We start from the raw sequence: 22,721 nt of genomic DNA on the forward strand, positions 1-22,721 counted from the left end.
AAGTGGTACTTGGGAGATAGTTGATCTACCCAAAGACAAGAAAACAGTTGGATGTAAATGGGTGTTTACGATAAAATGTAACGCAGATGGAAGCGTTGAGAGATACAAGGCGAGACTGGTGGCTAAAGGCTTCACTCAAACTTATGGGATCGACTATCAAGAGACGTTTGCTCCTGTTGCTAAAATAAATTCCATCAGAGTACTGTTATCTCTTGCAGTAAATTCAGATTGGCCTCTTCATCAACTTGACATTAAAAATGCATTTCTCAATGGTAATCTTGAAGAGGAGGTGTTCATGAGCCTACCGCCGGGATTTGAGCAAAGACTTGGAAGCGACAGAGTATGCAGATTGAACAAGTCATTATACGGACTCAAACAATCACCAAGAGCGTGGTTTGAACGCTTTGGGAAGGCAGTTATCAGTTGTGGCTTCTCGCAGAGTCAAGCAGATCACACAATATTTTATAAACATTCAAAAGACAGTAAAATTGCAATTTTGATTGTTTATGTTGATGACATCATTTTAACTGGTAATGATGAAGCAGAGTTAGCAGCCCTCAAAGAGAAACTCGCAAAAGAATTTCACATTAAGGATCTGGGAGCCCTCAAGTATTTCCTCGGAATGGAATTTGCAAGATCCAAGGAAGGTATATTCGTTAATCAGAGAAAATATGTTCTTGATCTCCTTGGAGAAACAGGTATGCTTGGTTGTAAGATGGTGGAGACTCCGATCGAGCCTAACTTGAAGTTACAAGCTGCTAAGGCTGAAGAAGTCAAAGAGAGGGAACAATATCAACGACTTGTAGGGAAATTGATTTACTTGTCTCATACGCGGCCTGATATTGCCTTTGCAGTCAGCATTGTAAGTCAGTTCATGCACTCACCAGGGGCAGAGCACTTTGAGGCCGTTTATAAGATCTTAAGATATTTGAAAGGAACTCCAGGGAGAGGCTTACTGTTCAAGAAACATGGACATCTTCAAGTTGAAGTATACACAGATGCAGACTGGGCAGGAAGTGTTACAGACAGGAGATCAACATCCGGATACTGCTCCTTTGTAGGTGGGAACCTAGTTACATGGCGGAGTAAAAAACAGAATGTGGTAGCTAGAAGTAGTGCAGAAGCAGAGTTCAGAGCTGTTGCCCATGGAATCTGTGAAGTAATATGGATTAAAAGAATTCTTGAAGAATTAAAGCTTTCTCACCCGACACCTATGAAGGTCTATTGTGACAACAAAGCAGCTATATCTATAGCTCATAATCCAGTTCTACATGATCGCACAAAACATATAGAAGTGGATAAACATTTCATCAAGGAGAAAATCAATGCTGGCATAATCTGTATGACCTACCTTCCAACAGGTGAACAATTAGCTGATGTGCTAACGAAGGGACTACACAAGAAGCAATTTGATAAGCTGACTAGCAAGCTGGCTATGGAAGATATCTTCAAACCAGCTTGAGGGGTAGTGCTGGAAATTTGTGTTAATAATAAGATAGTGGCATGTATATAATATGATAGTGGTGTTGGTGGTAGATAGTGGCAGATAGTGGCATGTATAGAATATGTGATAGTGGTGTTGGTGGTAGATAGTGGCATGTATAGAATATGTTAGTGGTAGATAGTGGTAATATATAATATGTAAGTGGCATATAATGGGTTATAATGATGTTTGTAATATCTCCTATATAAGGAAGGAGTGTCATTTGGTCTTGTAAGATAAGAAGTTTTGAATATAACAGAAATATATTCCTTCTTCCTCATATTTTTCGGAGTTCTTCTTCCTCATATTTTCTAAGTTTTTTTATGGATGATCTATTAAGTATTTAAATCTAAGAAAAATAATAATAAACATTCAACATTCATCAAAAGCACTAAATAAACTAGGGGAAAAGACAACTTGGCATGCCCCTAGTGTGTCCCCAAAGAGTCCTCAGCGTGTCCCCCGAAAATAAATTAATTAAATAAAGGAACACGCCATGTGGTATGTCCCATACGTGCCCCCGAAGTGTACGTGTGTCCAACACAGATACGGCACTTGTTTTGAAGTATCAGTGCTTCATAGTTGAGAATTCTCTGATCGACCAGCCTTGCTTGGTAACGACATGACCTAGTACACCTCCTTGGCTTAACCAAGTAATTCTCCATCAAGACATGATCCCTCTATGTTTCGTTCCTCTTCCTGACATAGGCCACTAACACACATCTCCAAGGAGTAATAGATTTCCCTAGGGTAAAGCCATATTTTCTCTCTCTCTTTTGCAACTAAGGGTGGAACCATGCTTATGCTCCCTTTGAGGTTGAGCAATATTTTTTCGATCCCCTCCATAGTTTAGGGTAGACTTGTGCTCCGCTCCAGGGTTGAGCCATCTTTTCTTACTGCCTTCATAGCTGAGGGTGAAGCCATGCTTATTCCCCCCTCTATCATAGAACCATCTTTTCTCACTCCTTTTCATAGCTACTGGTGGAGCCATACTTATGCTCTTCTCCACGGTCGAGCCAAATTTTATTGCTCCACTTGCATGCTCCCCTCCGTGGTGAGGGTTGAGCCATATTCATGCTATTGTCCATGTTTTGGGATGAACCATACTAATGTTCTCCTCTAGGGGCTTGCCTACATATTACGAAGTGAAGCCTCCTTCGTTTGCCTCAATAGTAAAGGGCCTCAACTTCCATCTCATATGCTTTGCTTTGCATTTCTCTCATCTCAACTGTAAAAATGGGAGCTAGAATCACCCACATAAACAAAGATTCACTATCATTTTGATGAGTGATATGGCTGTTATAATGCATATTTCATACGTTTAATTTATATTGTGTTAAACCTATTTTATATTTTATTTTGTCTTATTTTGTTTATTTTTATATTTTGTAGGTATTTCAGAAGCTTATGGAAATATGATGAAAAATGGAAGAAATTGGAACAAAAGAGCATTTGAAAGAATCCGCATAAAAAGAGATTAAATAATTAAATGGGATCACCTAAATCATATCTAAGTGTCTAGCTCAAGTGCACCCATGCCGCAAAGAACCGAATAGCAATCCAAGCTAGAAACTCTTCCAGCAACCAACTTCATCACTCCTAGTAGATGTGTTTGACTTGAAAATTAAGTTGTAAATTGATTGAAAGCAACTTCTCTAATTTATGTTTATCTTTAGACTTCTAATCGTTTTAGAATCCTAGAACTTCTTTACTTATTTTCTTATAAATAGAGATACAAACATCTATAGTGTGGAGGTTAGATTATTAGGTTATTATTTTATTTTTAGTTTTTTTCTCTTCATATTTTGTGAGAGTGTTCCAATCATTGAAGAAGGAGAAAAAGAGTTTGTATCTTGATTATTTAATGCAATGAATTCAAGTAATTATTTTTCAATTATTGTTTCTACTGTTATTATGAAGATGTTAGGCTAGATTTATTGCCAGGGTAAGTATTTTTCAATTATTGTTTTTAATTTTATTATGAAGATGTTAGGCTAGATTTATTGCTAGGGTAGGATGAAATCACATAATGATTATTTATAACAATTCATGTAAATTAATTTCTCCATAAAAATATGTGCTTTAATTTAATAAAAGTTTTTATTGTTCATTCACCTACTTTTGACTAAAAATATTTAAAATTGGATTTTCATTGTATTTTATTGGATTTAATTTATGATTTGTTAAAAACGAATATAAATGGTGTTTTGATGGATTCAATGAATGTTTTGATTTTATACTTTTGTTTGGCAAAAGAAAAATATATTTTATGAAAATAAATAAAAGCTTTCATGATTTGCACGAAGCAGGGACGGGAGCAGGAGCGCAGGATTGTAACCATTTAGAAGAGTCGTAGTTTGGGAGCGTTTATATATTATTTTTATTGAAAATATTTTTAATTTATCTACAAAAACTTTTTTTCTTATTTTTAATTGATACATATATATATACATATGTTATAAATGAGTTTAAAATTTTTCATTTTTATGTAATATTTAATTAATAAAATACAACATAAAAAATATTTTCTTTAAATAAATACCAAATAAAATTCATTATAAGTATAAAAATAAAAATAAAATAAATTAATAAATTCAAACATTATAATAATATTTTAATAATATTTATTGAATCTTCAAAACACAAGGACCAATAAAAATAATGTAGTGACATTCTTGAATCTATAAAACACAGACCAATAAAAATAGGGAAGTGATATTTTTTAAAACACAAAGTTATTATCTTTAAATAAGATATAATAAATGACCTCAAAATAAATAAAAAGAAAGAGAAAATGAGAGAGAGAGAGAGAGAGAGAGAAGAGAGAAGCAGAAAGAAGACTGATGATCAGAGAAGAAGAAAGAAAACGAGAGAGAAAGAGAGAGAAAACGATAGACAACAATCCAGATTTTTCTTCGATTCTTCCTCAGAGATAGAAAGCAACCTAGATTCGCGTTTCTCCATCCTCAGACTCGCAATTCTTCTATGATTCTTCCTCAGAAGCGCAGAATCGCACTTCTCCTCCAATTTGTGGGCATCTGAGACGATTCCTGCTACTAAGATTATATCATCTGCAATAAAAGAGTTCGACCACCAATTTATTGTGAAGGAAAATTGAAGAATTAATTAATATGAATATGATGTATGTGATGGATTCCACTGCCCCAGTATTTAATACATTTGATTAAATTCTTTTTAATATTTGCATTTTTATTAGAATTCAAGAATTTGTTCAACTAGATTAGGTAATTTACTTCAAGATTAATTGACTTGTTCTTGCCTTACTGATACTCTAATAGATTTGTGCACTCGCGAGTAATTAAAATTAGTACATCAAAGAGCGCAACTAGTAATCGCAAGAAGACGGGACATGCACAAGCATTCTCATTAGATTTAAGACTACTCACATGGGGAGCTATTATCTAATACCATAGAGGGATATATTGATTCTCATAGCGATGCTCTATTCCCTCCACCCCCACGCCATAGTAGGGGCTCTACAATTTGTAATCGAGACTTAGATAGACCCCTTGCCTTTTCACTTAATAAAACATGTGGCTCAGTATATATACAATATATTCATAACAAGCTTTGGCTATCAACAATAGAAATGGGAGCTATAGTTGCCCTCAAACTACGAGACCTCAACATCATTTTCAATTTAGGCACACCAAGTAGTTCTCCCACTCAAGAGGTATGAGGTACGCAAGTGCACTCTCATTTGGCTCATGAGAATACTTTGGCGGGGGGCTACATGTGGGTACTTGTGACCCAAGTGGCCAACGCATTTGCTTCACTATCACCATGCTTGCACCTTGCTCAGTGTCTTTACTTCAGCACCCACTCAGTGCTCGGTCCATTTGCTTAGTGCCATGTACCTCGCACGCTCAGTGCCACGCACCACATTTGCTTGCACCATGCATCGATGCTATGCCTCTCTCTACTAAGGCTACTTCAGCTCGCTCACTCTTTACCTCTAGTGATCTTGTGCTATCTGTGTTCTTACCATGATTTCCAGAGGGCTTACAGCCAGCCAGCCCACATCACCATAGACCGCTCACACTAAACGACCTTGACTAGATGCTTTTCATTTTGATAAATAAATATTATCCTGCTGGAAATTTGTGTTAATGCATATAATAAGATAGTGGCATATGATAGTGGTGTTGGTGGTAGATAGTGGCATGTATAGAATATGATAGTGGTGTTGGTTGTAGATAGTGGCATGTATAGAATATGATAGTGGTGTTGGTGGTAGATAGTGGCATGTATATAATATGATAGTGGTAGATAGTGGTAATATATAATATGTAAGTGGCATATAGTGGGTTATAATGATGTTTGTAATATCTCCTATATAAGGAGTGTCATTTGGTCTTGTAAAATAAGAAGTTTTGAATATAACAGAAATATATTCCTTCTTCCTCATATTTTCGGAGTTCTTCTTCTTCATATTTTCTAAGTTGGTATCAGAGCTACAAAAAACACAGCAGCCCTAAAACCGTCATAGCCATGTCGGAAGTCACGTCCGAAACCACTTCAACCCCTGCCGCTGCCATTCCGTTGAAAAAGTCAAACTCTCACTCTGTCCAAATCACCACCATCCGCCTAAATGGTGATAATTTTCTCCGCTGGTCACAATCTGTCCGGATGTATATCCGTGGGCAAGGAAAGATCGGTTACATCACTGGTGACAAGAAGGCTCCTGCTGTTAATGATCCGCTGTTCGACAGTTGGGACGCTAAAAACTCCATGGTTATGACATGGTTGGTCAATTCCATGGAGGAGAATATAAGCTCTAATTACATGTGCTATCCTACCGCACAAGAATTGTGGGATAATGTTAGTCAGATGTATTCTGACCTAGGAAATCAATCTCAAGTTTTCGAATTAACTTTGAAGTTGGGAGAGATTCGTCAAGGAGATGATTCCGTCACCAAATATTTCAATTCGTTGAAAAGGTTGTGGCAGGATCTTGACATCTTCAACACATACGAATGGAAATCGGTTGACGACTGCAACCACCACAAGAAAACTGTGGAAGACAGCCGTATTTACAAGTTTCTTGCCGGCCTCAACATTGAGTTCGATGAAGTGCGAGGAAGAATTATTGGCAGACCTCCTCTCCCATCCATTGGCGAAGTATTTGCCGAAGTCAGAAGGGAAGAGAGCCGAAGGAGCGTCATGCTTAAGAAAAAAGGTACTGGTGAATCAATTGAAATTTCTGCTTTAATTAGCGATGCTGCGGCCAACAAGGTTGCAAATTACCAGCGCAGGTTTGATGATAAGCCACGGGTCTGGTGTGATTTTTGCAACAAGCCTCGCCATACACGCGAAACGTGTTGGAAGATCCATGGCAAACCTGTCAACTGGAAAAGCAGCAAACAAGGAGAGAAGAATCGTGGCTTTCCTACCGCTAATGAAGCCGATTCAGGTCCCTTCAACAAAGAGCAGATTGATCAACTCTTAAAGCTGATAAAATCCAACTACTCATCCGGTACTCCTAGTGTTTTGTTGGCACAAACAGGTAGAAATCCTAAAGCCTTCTCTTGCCTAAACTTCTCTCCGTGGATCATAGATTCCGGTGCCTCCGATCACATGACTAGTTTTTCCCATTTATTTAGTACCTATTTCCCTTGTTCCGGTCATGACAAAATCAGAATAGCCGATGGTAGTTTTTCACCTATTGCAAGAAAAGGATTTATTAAACTAACTGAGAAAATTAATCTCAATGCTGTTCTTCACGTCCCCAACTTAGCCTGTAACCTTTTGTCTGTCAGTAAACTATCTAAGGATTCTAATTGTCGTGTTACATTTTTTGAATCCCATTGTGAATTTCAGGACCAGAACTCGGAGATGATGATTGGGCGTGCTAGGATGCTTGAAGGTCTTTACTACTTTGATGAAGTACCTGTTAGTAATAAAAAAGCTCAGAGCTTTAATAGTACTAGTTCAATCTCTGTTCGAGAAAAAATAATGCTATGGCACTATAGGCTAGGACATCCTAGTTTTCTTTATCTGAAACATTTATTTCCAGAATTATTTAAAGGGATTGATTGTTCTTCTTTTCATTGTGAAAGTTGCATTTTTGCAAAATTTCATCGCTCTACTTATTTGCCAAAACCTTACCAGGCTTCCAAACCTTTTTATTTGATTCATAGTGATGTTTGGGGCCCTTCTAAAATCACTACTCTTTCTGGTAAAAGATGGTTTGTTACATTTATTGATGACCATACCCGCTTATGTTGGATTTATTTGATGAATAAAAAATCTGACGTGAAAAATTTATTCACAAATTTTTACAATATGATTGAAAACCAATTTCAAACCAAAATTGGTATTTTACATTCTGATAATGGAACAGAATATTTCAATGAGCAGTTGGGTGAGTTTTTGGAAAAAAATGAGATTTTTCATCAATCTACATGTCAGGATACCCCTCAACAAAATGGCATTGCAGAACGAAAAAATAAACATCTACTTGAAGTAGCACGTGCTATAATGTTTTACATGCATGTTCCTAAATATTTATGGGGTGAAGCAATTTTAACAGCCTCTTATTTGATAAACAGGATGCCTACAAAGGTGTTAACATACAAAACGCCTTTCGATTGTCTCAAAACTTTTTTTCCTGACACGAGGTTGTTTTCTGATTTACCCGCCAAAGTTTTTGAATGTACTGCCTATGTTCATGTTCCTAGTCAATTTCGTTCAAAACTTGACCCCCGTGCTATAAAATGTGTTTTTTTGGGTTATTCCTCAAACAAAAAGGGGTATAAGTGTTTCGACCCTCAAACCAAGAAATTTCATGTGAGTAAGGATGTGTCATTTGTGGAAACAAAATCCTATTTCCCCAACACTTCTCTTCAGGGGGAAACAAGTGGAGTAGAAGACCGTTTTTGGGATATTTCTATCCCGCTCCCCAATGTCATTTATCCTACACAAAAACCACATCTGTCTGATAATGATCACTTAGGAGAACCAAGTTCTATGGTGCCTAGTCAAGAAGATTCTTGTTTAGGGGGAGAAGTACTACAAAATGATCTAAATCCTGAGCTTCAGGTTTATACTAGGAAGCGATTTCACCTGAGGAATAATGACCCGAATGTCCATCCTAATGACCCGAATGTCCACCCGAATTCTGGCATCGAAATTTTAGGTAATCCTATTCCTTCTATTTCCGACCTTGATGTTCCTATAGCAATTAGGAAAGGTGTCCGAAATTGCATTAAACATCCTATTGCAAATTACCTCTCCTATCAAAGACTGTCTAAAAACCATAGAGCTTTCACATCTAGGATTTCACACTTGTTTGTTCCAAGGAATATACAGGAAGCATTGGATGATCCGAATTGGAAATTAGCAGTCATGGAGGAAATGAATGCTTTAAGGAGAAGTGGTACTTGGGAGATAGTTGATCTACCCAAAGACAAGAAAACAGTTGGGTGTAAATGGGTGTTTACGATAAAATGTAACGCAGATGGAAGCGTTGAGAGATACAAGGCGAGACTGGTGGCTAAAGGCTTCACTCAAACTTATGGGATTGACTATCAGGAGACGTTTGCTCCTGTTGCTAAAATAAATTCCATCAGAGTACTGTTATCTCTTGCAGTAAATTCAGATTGGCCTCTACATCAACTTGACATTAAAAATGCATTTCTCAATGGTGATCTTGAAGAGGAGGTGTTCATGAGCCTACTGCCGGGATTTGAGCAGAGACTTGGAAGCGACAGAGTATGCAGATTGAACAAGTCATTATACGGACTCAAACAATCACCAAGAGCATGGTTTGAACGCTTTGGGAAGGCAGTTATCAGTTGTGGCTTCTCGCAGAGTCAAGCAGATCACACAATATTTTATAAACATTCAAAAAATAGTAAAATTGCAATTTTGATTGTTTATGTTGATGACATCATTTTAACTGATAATGATGAAGCAGAGTTAGCAGCCCTCAAAGAGAAACTCGCAAAAGAATTTCACATTAAGGATCTGGGAGCCCTCAAGTATTTCCTCAGAATGGAATTTGCAAGATCCAAGGAAGGTATATTCGTTAATCAGAGAAAATATGTTCTTGATCTCCTTGGAGAAACAGGTATGCTTGGTTGTAAGATGGTGGAGACTCCGATCGAGCCTAACTTGAAGTTACAAGCTGCTAAGGCTGAAGAAGTCAAAGAGAAGGAACAATATCAGCGACTTGTCGGGAAATTGATTTACTTGTCTCATACGCGGCCTGATATTGCCTTTGCAGTCAGCATGGTAAGTCAGTTCATGCACTCACCAGGGGCAGAGCACTTTGAGGCCGTTTATAAGATCTTAAGATATTTGAAAGGAACTCCAGGGAGAGGCTTACTGTTCAAGAAACATGGACATCTTCAAGTTGAAGTATACACAGATGCAGACTGGGCAGGAAGTGTTACAGACAGGAGATCAACATCTGGATACTGCTCCTTTGTAGGTGGGAACCTAGTTACATGGCGGAGTAAAAAACAGAATGTGGTAGCTAGAAGTAGTGCAGAAGCAGAGTTCAGAGCTGTTGCCCATGGAATCTGTGAAGTAATGTGGATTAAAAGAATTCTTGAAGAATTAAAACTTTCTCACCCGACACCTATGAAGGTCTATTGTGACAACAAAGCAGCTATATCTATAGCTCATAATCCAGTTCTACATGATCGCACAAAACATATAGAAGTGGATAAACATTTCATCAAGGAGAAAATCAATGCTGGCATAATCTGTATGACCTACCTTCCAACAGGTGAACAATTAGCTGATGTGCTAACGAAGGGACTACACAAGAAGCAATTTGATAAGCTGACTAGCAAGCTGGCTATGGAAGATATCTTCAAACCAGCTTGAGGGGGAGTGCTGGAAATTTGTGTTAATGCATATAATAAGATAGTGGCATATGATAGTGGTATTGGTGGTAGATAGTGGCATGTATAGAATATGATAGCGGTGTTGGTGGTAGATAGTGGCATGTATAGAATATGATAGTGGTGTTGGTGGTAGATAGTGGCATGTATATAATATGATAGTGGTAGATAGTGGTAATATATAATATGTAAGTGGCATATAATGGGTTATAATGATGTTTGTAATATCTCCTATATAAGGAGTGTCATTTGGTCTTGTAAAATAAGAAGTTTTGAATATAACATAAATATATTCCTTCTTCCTCATATTTTCGGAGTTCTTCTTCCTCATATTTTCTAAGTTATCCAAATATTGCAAGAATGTTTCCAAATTAAACATGGAGATTTTCAAACTGAAATGTAATATAGTTTAAATAGTTAATAGTAGTAGAAGTTTGATTCATAACCAAATCACAAGAATACTAGAAATCCTCAGAGACTAAACAATTATTTAAAATAAGAAAGCAATGATAAAAAGCAGGCATAGAACTTAAAGGCAATACAAATTCTAATTGGCATAACATGAGAGAGATTTGTGGAGAGATAGTAAACTACAACTTGACATACTGTTACATCAGGTACACCAATGATATCCATATTCCATTGGTAGTGCTCACGACGCCGCCCCCTAGTCATTCTCTCATATCGCCAGCACTGTCCAACAGCAAACCATTTTAATGGGAGGGATACAGATTTTCTGGACAGGAAAAAAATGGAGATCAATTCTGGCATCTATACAAGGATAAAAGTGAAAAATAACAACAAATAAATTGATAGCATATTACTTGCCCCAAAAAAATCAATAACTAGCATATCAATAAGTTTTGCCAATGTAACGTCTAGATTAGCCAAGATCAAAAAATAAATAACTCCTTTTTCACAAGTATTTTACCAAATAATTTTGAAAGAATAATAAATATTCAAAAGAAAGACTATACATTGTTCCCAAAAAATGGAAAAAGAAAAAAAAGGCCACAAAATTCACAATATTAGAGTTTTACCCTTTCTGTATCACAAGCCTTGCCAGAGAAGGAGTAAGTTCAGGCCTCAATGCAACTCGACGATTTCCTCGATCCTCAAAACAGTAAAGCTGCACAAAAAATGAGGAAAAAAAATCCTATCGTATCACAAAAACGTTTTCCAAAACTAAATCCATTTCAATACACTTATTTTCCAAACTATCTTCATAGCAATTTCCTTCTTTTTTGGGTACTATTTTTTATACAGGGAGTTGCCTTAGTTCAATGAAGTAATAGCATTTAGAATTTCAATTAATGGTATTTAGAAAGGGAAGTTGGTGGTTAAAAAGTTGGATCAAGGAAAAAATCCAAGAATAAATCCTTAAGAAGGTTTATGTTTGATTCAGACCAGATATGAAGAAAAGCCCAGCAGTTCAGAATTAAATGGGAACCCAGGTTTGATCAAGGCTAAGTCTATTGAGGGGGGTGATAGCTGCAATCAAGTTAGGTTGCTTGGATCAGCTGTGGATTGGAATCAAGTTAGGTTACTTGGCCTTACCTCGTATGTAAATTGGGAAAACCAATCACTTTGTTTGTTTTTAGTTTTAGAATTCACTTTTCAAAAAATAATACTTCTTCGTTTTCTGTATTTTTTTTATTTTCACTGAATTTTTTTAAAATTTTAAGCAATTTTTTTAATTTTTAGACACACCTAACATAAATACACTTAAAAAGTATAATATTTGTGAAAAAAAATCTTTAAAAAATTCACCAAATACCAAAAATACAAAAAATACAAAAATTCTGTACATTTTTCATATTTTTGTGTATTTATTAATTTTTTAAAATATTTTACTATTTAGATACATCTAAGTATAGTGCATCTAAAGAAGTTAAAAAAAAATAAAAATAAAATAAAAAATTTGCTTAAAATTTAAAAAATATTCACTAAAGACAAAAAAACATGAAAAACAAAAAACTCAAACCAAACACACTGAATAGATTTAAGTTTACGGCGCAGAAACTGACCTGATGACAAAATAAGGGTTAGAACTAGACTTAATGACTTTGAAATCACATAAAACCAATTGGGTTTTAAAATAGACTAATTAAGAATGAAATTTAATTAAATTCAGTGTATAGTGAGCTTCAATTTTTTATCTTGGCCAGCAGAACAGGAAAATCCACCCAGATTTGTGCCATAGGCTTGGAGTGACATTTAATTTAGTTTAGACCTCAAACCATGTCTAACTTGACTCGGGACCTTGTATAATGTGAACTTAGGTATCATTGAAAGGTTCTGGTAAGTTGGGTTAGGCTGTGTGAGTTCACGCTTTAGTTTGGGGTTGCTTTGCTTTATAACCTTTCATAATGACTTTTGGGCTTGTAGTGATGTAATCTTTTATTGGGCTTGTAGTGATGTAATCTTTTATACTTGGTTTAGGGAGCTAATTAGATTTCCTTGTTCTTTGTGGGGCTTGTACCATCGTTGTGTCAGATGATTAGAACATGCTATCATCTTTCAAAAACATCCCACTCCCCAGGCTTTGTTACGAATGCAAACACATTTTAAATGCTTAGAGAAATAAAGTCAGTTGGAACTATAAATCACATAATATCTGTGACTAATGAAACTCTTGGCATATAATGGTTTGAACAATAGTTTTGCTATGATTTTTTGTTTGATATCACTATTGGTATGCATGATCATATTTGAACCATATGAAAGTCCAGGTAATAGTTTCAACCACCGAGGCAAGATCATCATGACTCTGGCAGCTAAGGAATTTTCACACTGTGAAAGCTTTAGTTCTCAACAACAGAGGGAACAGGGATGGTGCGCCAGCGGACTTGACACCAGATCTACTTCGGGAAAAGGCTCGGGTGCTAACCTAAGGATGACATGACTCTAAGCTCGATGATTGGATCTACTCCACTTGATTTGTTGCCCACAGTCATTCATATATGTGGTTTTCAGATATTGGTTATGATGTTGATTATCTTTGCGATATCTATGGCCTAAGGAGCATTGACACACAGACACACGACATGGAAGTTTTTAAGTTTTAAAAAAATGTAGGACACAACACGTGAGTGCACGCACAGAATATATAATTTTATATCTTTATTATAAAGCATTTACAAGGATAAAAAAATTATTATGTGTCATATATATGAATATTTAATTCGAAAATAATAATTTTTAAAGTCTAAATGAAGAGAATAGATATAAATTTATGTTGTTTTTCTTTTATCATTGGATTCCAAGTTTTTATTCAAACTTGTAATGTGTTTATGTTTAAGTGATAGACATGTGTCTAAAGCGTGTCCAAGTTCAGAAATTTTTCAAACAATAGTAGGACATGTCTAGATGTGTATCCGACAGGTGTTGGGAAGTGTCCAACACTGTGTTGGACACACAACACACCACCTTCTTAGAAATGCATGTCCGAGTTTAGAAATTTTTTAAAAATAGTAGGACACGTTTGGATGTGTATCCGACTAGTGTTGGGAAGTGTCCAACACTATGTTGAACACAACACACCACCTTCTTAGAAATGTTGTTGTTTTCATAGTTTATGGCAGTTTGAAGAATAGAATGGCAATACAAAGAGATAAATTCAAGCCCTTATTGATTGAAATCTTTGGAAAACTATGTATTGTATGACTGTTTATTTTGGCAAATCTTATTCTACTTTAAGATTGAATATCATGTTACTCACTGACCTTCAGCAACCCCGTTGTTAACATTATCAGGTGAGAGAAGATATGTGGGTTGAATTCATAGCTTGGCGGACTCTTCCACATGGACATCTAGGACATATATGTTGAGTCGCATGCATTTTCATTACATTTATTACTTTTCAAGGATGTTAGATTGTGTGGGTTGTTTATGTCCCACTTCACTTGTTATATTTTTGGGGATTGTTAGGGTTGTTTGTTTTATGGTATCACTGGATTCAGAATTGGATTTATTTAGAATGTTAGAGAACGATTCATTATTCTGTCAGGATGGAGAATTAAATAATTATTCCAATTTATGAGATTTTGGTATTTACTTTTTTGTAAATTTTGATTTTTAGGCTTACATGTGCCTTGGACTAAAGGCCTAATAGCCCCGGTTATGTGCTGGTTTGGGGTGTGACACTGACACCTACATCTAACCAACAAGGAAAACTCCCCCCAAAATAATGTCACAGTCGAAAACAAGTCCATAATCCCAGACATCAACCACTAGTGTAAACAAAAAGGGGGCCAAAGGATCTCCCTGCCTATAACCCCTCAAAGTTCTAAAAGTCTTCCCTGCCTTACCATTGACAACTATCAAAAGATTAGAAGATAAACATCCCAATATCCACCTCCTCCATCTCTCCCCAAAGCCATTTTTGTCCAAAACAAAATCCAAGAAGCGCTACTCCACATGATCATAGCATAGACCTTTTAAAAATCAGCTTTAAAACTTTCAACTTCCTTAGATCTGTAGTCCTCCAAAACCTCATTCGCTATTAATGAGACATCCAAAATCTATTGACCATCAAAAAGTAAAGCCCCTTGCGTAATGGAAACAGTATCTCCCAAAATTGCTCTCAATCTCTTAGACAAAACTTCAGCCAAAATCTTTTTTCTTTTTCCATTTTTTTTTTTTGGATAAATAAAACTTCGGCCAAAATCTTTCACAGTGAGGTAACCAAACTAACAGGATTGAGTTCCCAATTTTGAAAGAATTTCCCTTTTGAAGGATCAAACATATGTAAGTACCATTTGTGCACAAATTAACCATAATCAAATCAAATTTCCCAGAATCCAACCAATCTTGAAAAACTAAACCAAACCAGGTTTATGTCTCAATCTTGAAAAATTGCCATGGTAAATCCATCAGGACTGGGAGACTTGTCCCTCTCACAATCAAACCATCTTGTCCAATCTCCAATCATCAAATGGCCTTTCCAACCATCTAGATTTTTTATCTCCAATTGGACACCAATCTAACCCTTCAACTCTCTGTCATTGCACTCCTCCCAAAGTTAAACAGATGAATTACGTTGCCGACAACTCATTCAATAGCAAGGGTCCAACTTGGCTAGCCATAACTTATCAACAAACATCATCAAAGAAAGATCAAATCGTCACCCTCCCATCATAAATGCATGTCAAACTTGTAGAGCTGTCTAGGCCTTCCTTCCAACCACCTATAATCATTGTAAGTAACTGGAGGATACTACCTTTAAGTTTAAAGATTTCATTCAAATGGGTTTAGTTTTACACTTCATTAAAGTGTAATGAGTTATTAAAAAAAAATAAGGTGTGGCTTTTGATTGGTCATTGTTATGCCTCCCAACACTTTTACAAGTACCAGTAGATGGGTTATAGATTTTCCAATTTCTCACTTTGTGCTTGTCTTTAATTACATGTGCATATTTAGATTTCCCAACTCCCACTTTCTCATTATGCCTTCTCCCTACACTTTAACTGTGTGTGAATAATGCTATATACATTATCTTCATAAACTACATCATAAAGATTACTACTACAACATGGAGAGTAATAAAGATGACTCTTTTTGTTTTCAAACCCATAGTTCAGCCAAAGATTTGATGCAGAAGCTACAAGTAAACGAGTCAGAGGCGATGCTAGCATCCAAAATTGGAAGGGGTACACCCTGGGAGCACTAGATGACTGATCTATATTGTACCAATCAAGAGCACACACTACAAGAAGTTATGGCAGTTTGATTAGAGCAGCCACCCTAGCAGCAACAAATACTTATAGGAAAACTTGACCACGAGCAAATGATGCAGTATTTAAATTTGTTTTAGTAACATTCATAGCAATAGCTTTTCAAATGTACTGCTTTTTTTAAATAATTTTCATATTTATAGAGTTTCAATAAGGGTTTCGTAGTCCTAAGTTTTCTTTTTTCTTTTTTAGTGAAAAGAAGCTTTAGAACATCTGTATCTGTATTTATGATTATGAATTTATTTAATTTAACTAGGCATAGAAAATGGACATATAGAAACCTATGTTACATGGACTCGTCACTTTGGGGCGAAGTACCCGTGTCGACACGACACGACACGGGTGCGGGTGTGAGATCTGTGTCGGATTCACCTCATCTCTCTCGGACACGGCATTTTACAGACAGCAAAGAAATGGAAGAGGAGAAAGGAAGAAAACCTGGTCACTGGTCACTGTTGGCTTCGATCATCGATCACGATTAGGGCTCTCACTATTGATCACGATCGTCTTCGTCTAGGGCTTCGATCACTGTCGATCTCGACCTCGAGCTCGATCGTCTTCGTCTCTCTCTTCGTTTCTGCTTCTCTCTCCCTCTTCGTCTCGTCTCTGCTACTCTCTCTCTCTCGTCTCTCAATCTGTTCTCTCTCTTCGCTTCTGATTTAATGATCATATATATTGATCATATATAATATATATAATATAATTTATATAATTTATCATATATAATAATAATTTTTATAAATTATTATTCAAGTATTACATTTACATTAATATATAATATATAGTATAAATTACATTAATATAATAATATGTAATATTATTCATCTAAAAAAAATTATATAATACAATAGATATTATATAAATTATATAGATATTATATAATAATTATTGTATAACATATAAGATATTTATAAGATAATATACACTTATATATATTAATAAAAATAAATAAACACATATATGTAAAATAATTATTTGTTATTTATATAATATAACTCATCTTAATAACTATATTTAAAATATATATATATATATATATATATATATATATATTTAACGTATCCCCGTACCCGTATCCAAATTTGGATACATATCCACGTATCTTTAATTTTTAATTTTGAAGTGTCCGACCCCTAGATACGCACCCACACCCGATCCTCGTACCCGCGTCCGTGTAACTTAGATAGAAACTCCACTTGATTGGGACAAAAGATTTAATTTGGTTTGATTTGAACGTTTATAAAATTGTGCTTAGAATTTTAAGATGCTCACACAGGCTTGTTGGCACCAAAAAAGTCAGTTACAAAGATGAATATATTTAAGAGGCATGTTCATAACAAGAACAAAGGAAAGACAAACCTGGTCTCTGATCTCCTCCCCAGCTTTCCGAATAAAAAGAGCCTCTGACTCTAATACTGGGAAATCAACCTCCTCAAATGCAAACATTTGCGAAACCTAAATTATGCAAAAACCAATCAATAAAAATATACCCATCATATATATATATATATATATAAGTGTTTTTCTCTTTTCTTATGTGGCACATTCTAAATGCTTACTTTTTTTTCTAAAAAAAGCCATATCAGCATGACTTTTCCATTTACATATAAAGTTCTACATAGGCCTCGTTTGGCAAGAGGCTATTTTAGCCAATTAGCCAAAAAGTTACTAAATTAGCCAAAAAGCCAACAACCCATACCAAAAAGTCAAAGATTCTCTTTTCTCTCTACTTTTTGCACATCTTTTCGTAATTAGCCAAAAAGTCATCCCAAACATACAAGTTTTTTTTACTTACCTTTTTAGCCAAATAGTCAAAAAGTTACTAAATTAGCCTGTTCCCAAACGAGGCTATAAACTTAATTTCAATTATAATAACCAATTTTATATGGACTCTTTTTGAAAAATACTTCTATTCCATATATAATTATAATTTAATTATTATGATATTTGAAAAAAAAATTATACATATAAGCAGCGTTTTTCCCTTTCTTATGTGGCACATTCTAAAAGCTTACTTTTTTTCTATAAAAGCCACATCAACATGCCTTTTCCATTTACATATACAGTTTTACACAAACTCAATTTCAATCAGAATAACCAATTTCATATGGACTCTATTAGAGAAATATTTTTTTTCCGTATATAATTATAATTTAATTATTATGATATTTGAAGGAAAAAAAAATGAGTTAATTACCTAAAAGACCTAATTACAAATGTCATAGCTCAAGTCCTATTTGAACCAATAAGTCCTATTTAGTAAAACTGAAAATATTATCAGTTTTTTTTAATTTTTAAAACTAAGAATATTATTAATTTTGCATAGTAATGTTTTAGATAATTGTATCACTAACTGACCGGAAAAAAAAAAAAAAAAAAACAAACAAACAAACAAACAAACAAACAAAACAAAACAAAACATGAGATTAAACGTTTTTGCCCTTCTACTTATTGGTTTGATTCAATTATCTAATAAAATCAAGAACATTAATAGTTTTTTCTAGTTTTAAAATTAAGAATATTATCAATTTTTTCATTTTTAAAGTTTTTTTTTTTCAGTTTTACACATCAATGTTCCATCATCATGCTCCTTTATAGACACAAAATTTTCAGTTTTGCACAAAAAAATAATTCAATCTTTTCACCAAAAAAAAAAAAAAAAATTTTTTTTTTTTTTGCACATAATTTTTTTTTTTGTTCAATTTGAAAGTTGATGTTTTACAATTTTGAAAATCAAAATAAATGTCAAATCATCATATTCCTTTATAGATAATCATAAATGATAAATAATTATTATTTGAACGATAATTCCGATAATCAAACACCACTTTACGCATAATTAAAGACCCGATGCGCCACTTTAGACATAACCAAAAATATAAGAAATTAGCAGACTTTTTCAATTAATAACCAAAATAATACACCATGAGTTATAACCAAGTCATAATTTGTATATTATAGAATTTTCCGTTGTTTTTATTTTTAATTTTTTTTGGAAAAAAATATTTTGATACAAATGGAATTTATGATTATTGATAAATTTGATTAACACAAATGAGGATGTGACTTCAGGTTGAAATTACACCTTTTTTTTTTAATTTTGAAAGAAATTATTTTTATGAGCCTTTTACATAGAATCACATATAGTGAGAAAAATTCTCATCAGCCATCAGCAAATCTGTTTGTATTTTGCTTTCAATTGTTAAAATTTTCTACACAAAGTATTGAGACTCAAAATCAATTTTTCATTTTAAAAATAAATTCTCGTGCATCGCATGGATCACCTACTAGTTATACACAGGAAGACACACAAGCTTTATATGATAAAATAATAAATAACATATTATCAAAACACATAATGCATACATACATAAACTTCTATAGACCTACACATCTATACTATCAATTTATAGTATTATACAAAGTCTACACCTAAGTTGGTGTAAGGGTAATTCTATTCGCACACCACGGAAAATTTCAGTACATATGATATTTATGTCGTTCAAATTTAAACTTCCAAACAAAAGTCAAATGTTTAGACAAAACTTATGAACAAAAAACAGTTGTTCAGATTTTTGTTTATAAGTATATGTTTGAACAATTAACTTTTATTCGGAAGTTTATATACGAACGACACAAATGGTGTACAAAGATTTCTTGTGGTGTGCGAATAGAATTTCCCTTGATGTAGAGTATCACATTTTTTGAGTTTCCCAAAATACCCTCATGTAACTACTTGCAGCTTCTTGCCTCATGTAATTGCTCTAGGTGGACACACTACTAGTATATATATACTATTTTATAAAGTCTAGACCTAAGTTTGTGTAGACTGCTACGTTTTTTTGAGTTCCCCAAAATACCCTCATCTAACTACTTGGAACTTCTTGCCTTGTGTAATTGCGCTGGGTGCACGCACTACTAGCATATATATATATAATAAACGCAAGCACACACAACATATTTGATAACTATGGCAGCTATTTGAGGCAGTTAGAGAGAATTAAAGCAATTTATGGCGGTTATCAAGTTTTGGAGGTATTCTTGGAAAAGAATTTACGTGATACTAGCAGCTGAGCACACGAGATGCATGTGCAAGTAGAAAAAAAGTTATGGAAAAACAATTTAAGGAAAAAAGTTATATTTGTGAAAATTATATAGTTGTCCAGACCTATTTGAAATAAAAATTATGGGGGATAAAAGTGTCAACACCATGCAAAAGACCTGAGTTGGTGTTGGCACCTTATGTAGTTGTCAACACCATGCAAATTATATAGTTGTCCAGTTTTTTTATTTTTCAAAATGACCCCAACTCTAGCAATTGCTCTAAACTTGTTCTCTTAGATCTAATTGCTTCAAAGCCATAGTTATCAGATGCTCTAGTATATACATGTACATACATTTATATATTCATACACATACACAATATTGTATAAAACTTATATATTTTATGGCATGAAAATATTATGAAATTGGTTCATACACATACATAATATTGTATAAAACTTATATATTTTGTGACATGAAAATATTATGAAATTGGTGTAAAGTAAATTAAAATTTGTAGAAAGTGTTTTTTTTTTCGTGTGACCTAATACATACAATACATTCACTCAAAATTATTTCAGAATAATAATAATAATAATAATAAAGAAATAGGTAACCTGTCGGAAGTTGTGGAAAAGCCAATTACGGAGGCGCATTTCGTCAGGAGGGAAGTCTCTGGTGCCTTTGGGAGGATTGACATCTATTTTCTTAACAACATCAACTGTTGAGGGAGGCGGAATAGAGATTGAGCCAGTCCTCCCAAACCGAACATTTTCATTGGACTTAGCTGTGGCATAAGAAGAAGAAGAAGAAGAAGAAGAAGAAGAAGAAGAAGAGGTTCTTAGGAGGGCGAGAGTTGTGAGTGTGCGAGTTCGACGACAGCAGAAAGAAAAGTGGCGGAGAGGGAAGGTGATGCCTGGGTTGAGGATAAGTAGTGAAGGATTTGCAGGCATAGTTTTGTATGGTTTGGTTTGGGGAGAGAGCAACACACAAACAGAGAGAGAGAGAGAGAGAGAGAGTTGATTGAATCGAACCAATTAACCTGTTTTCACTTAGGGCAACCTATTTACCCAGCAACAACACAAGAATGATCCATCTTCTGCACCAAAAAATGAGATAGTAAAATATTTATTTAACATCTACAAAACCAACAGGAAAGTGAACATTTTCAGTTGGTAAGCGTATTTAGGGATGTGCCTTGCATTGCTGAAAACTACATAAAAAGCAAATATGGGGGCTTGAATTGTTGAAATTACACATGCAAGACACACAAGAATATTAAGAGTGTTAACAATTTGAATATGGTGGAGATCAATGTGTTGCCAATATTGCCATTGTAATAATGCAATTTAACCATCTAGCCAGTACAGTAACTTATTATTGGGGCAAAGGATTGTAAAAATCAATGACTGCCAAACTAGGAGGCAACAAAGCTACGATGAAATCATGCAAAAAAATGTTAGATATCATTTCTCTTTATTCTTTTTTTTTGAGCTCTTAGACATTTAAAATTTAATAAACATTAGAAAAGAATAAACCATGGATAAATTTTACCGAGATGAACTGGGAAAATATTGAAGAGAAAACATTTTGTTAGATAGGAAACAATAGAAAAATCATTATGATGTAAATAAGGAACAATGGAAGGTCAGGTGTTAAGCTCATGGACCCAACCCGTTCGAGATAGGATTCAAACATTTGCGCAACTGAATAAGATTGGACCTACTGTATTGAGTCCATGAGCTCTGGGCTCGTATTTTTAATGAAAAACTTCAAGCATTAACCATTGGAATGAATCTGAAAGAGAAATTGCCAAGGAAAAAAAGTTCCATAATATAAGCCCTATTGGAATCTTGATCTCATTTTTTTTTTTTTTTTTTTCTATCGCATTAATCGCATGCTCAATGGTTGATAGTATTAATAAATAATAACATGGAAAAAGGACATACCCAATACAAAACGAGCTAGAGGTATATTCACCATCACCACAGGTGACCTGGAGTGAATTCTTGAGTTGGGATGAACACTCTTTCTATTCTTCTCCAGCACCAGAACATAAATAGCCACAACCTCTCTTAAACCACCCCCAATCAAGAATAATTACATTACGAAGAAATAAAAAAATCAAAAATCAAAAAAACATAACCCTTTTCTCTCCCCATCATTCTATACAATCGAATGGTCCAATTGTTTCACTAAACATCTAAAATATTACACTGACATTGTTTTACTCATTTAAATTAAGAAAATAGTTGACTCTAATGATTAGTGAATTATAAACTTGAAAAGCCCTAATATCTGAACATGCACCTGAAATTGAAAAGCCCTAATATCAAAACTCAAAACCCTAATATCTAAAGATGTACCTGAAATTGGGCGGTGGGAGGGAGAGGTGAGATAGCTGTGTTTGCTTTGTTCGCTGGTCTTCGTCGTCCGAAGGCCACAAACACTGCTCTTGGCGACCGAAGTCGTCACCGTTCACTGGTCTCCTTCGTCTCCAGCCATTAGTGTTGGTTGTTTTGATGTCAAAGTATTAGTGTGTGTGAGGATAGTTATCTCATTTGTTTGTTTAGGCTCCGTTTGGTT

At 34.7% G+C, this 22,721-nt stretch overlaps 1 protein-coding gene across 11 annotated transcripts in view; it reads right to left on the reverse strand.

The window, feature by feature from the left end:
• Positions 1-22,721, reverse strand: part of HRS1 (Histidyl-tRNA synthetase 1) — an 85,927-nt gene extending 63,206 nt beyond the window's left edge. For 2 of the 11 annotated variants that reach the window (XM_082892202.1, XM_082892204.1), the window contains exons 1-5: positions 22,502-22,702; positions 20,753-21,231; positions 17,451-17,546; positions 11,397-11,485; positions 10,963-11,092 (exon numbers count right to left, since the gene is read on the reverse strand). In XM_082892202.1, coding sequence (XP_082748328.1) covers positions 10,963-11,092; positions 11,397-11,485; positions 17,451-17,546; positions 20,753-21,088 — 651 coding nt within the window. In that variant the 5' untranslated portion in view covers positions 21,089-21,231; positions 22,502-22,702. Of the gene's footprint in view, positions 1-10,962; positions 11,093-11,396; positions 11,486-17,450; positions 17,547-20,752; positions 21,235-22,084; positions 22,210-22,501 lie in introns of all 11 variants that reach the window. The other 9 variants (XM_082892206.1, XM_082892200.1, XM_082892205.1 and 6 more) reach the window with 9 other exon arrangements.

Source organism: Camellia sinensis, chromosome 10 (genome assembly GCF_055761805.1).
Source record: "Camellia sinensis isolate YWXY chromosome 10, ASM5576180v1, whole genome shotgun sequence".
Lineage (NCBI taxonomy): Eukaryota > Viridiplantae > Streptophyta > Magnoliopsida > Ericales > Theaceae > Camellia > Camellia sinensis.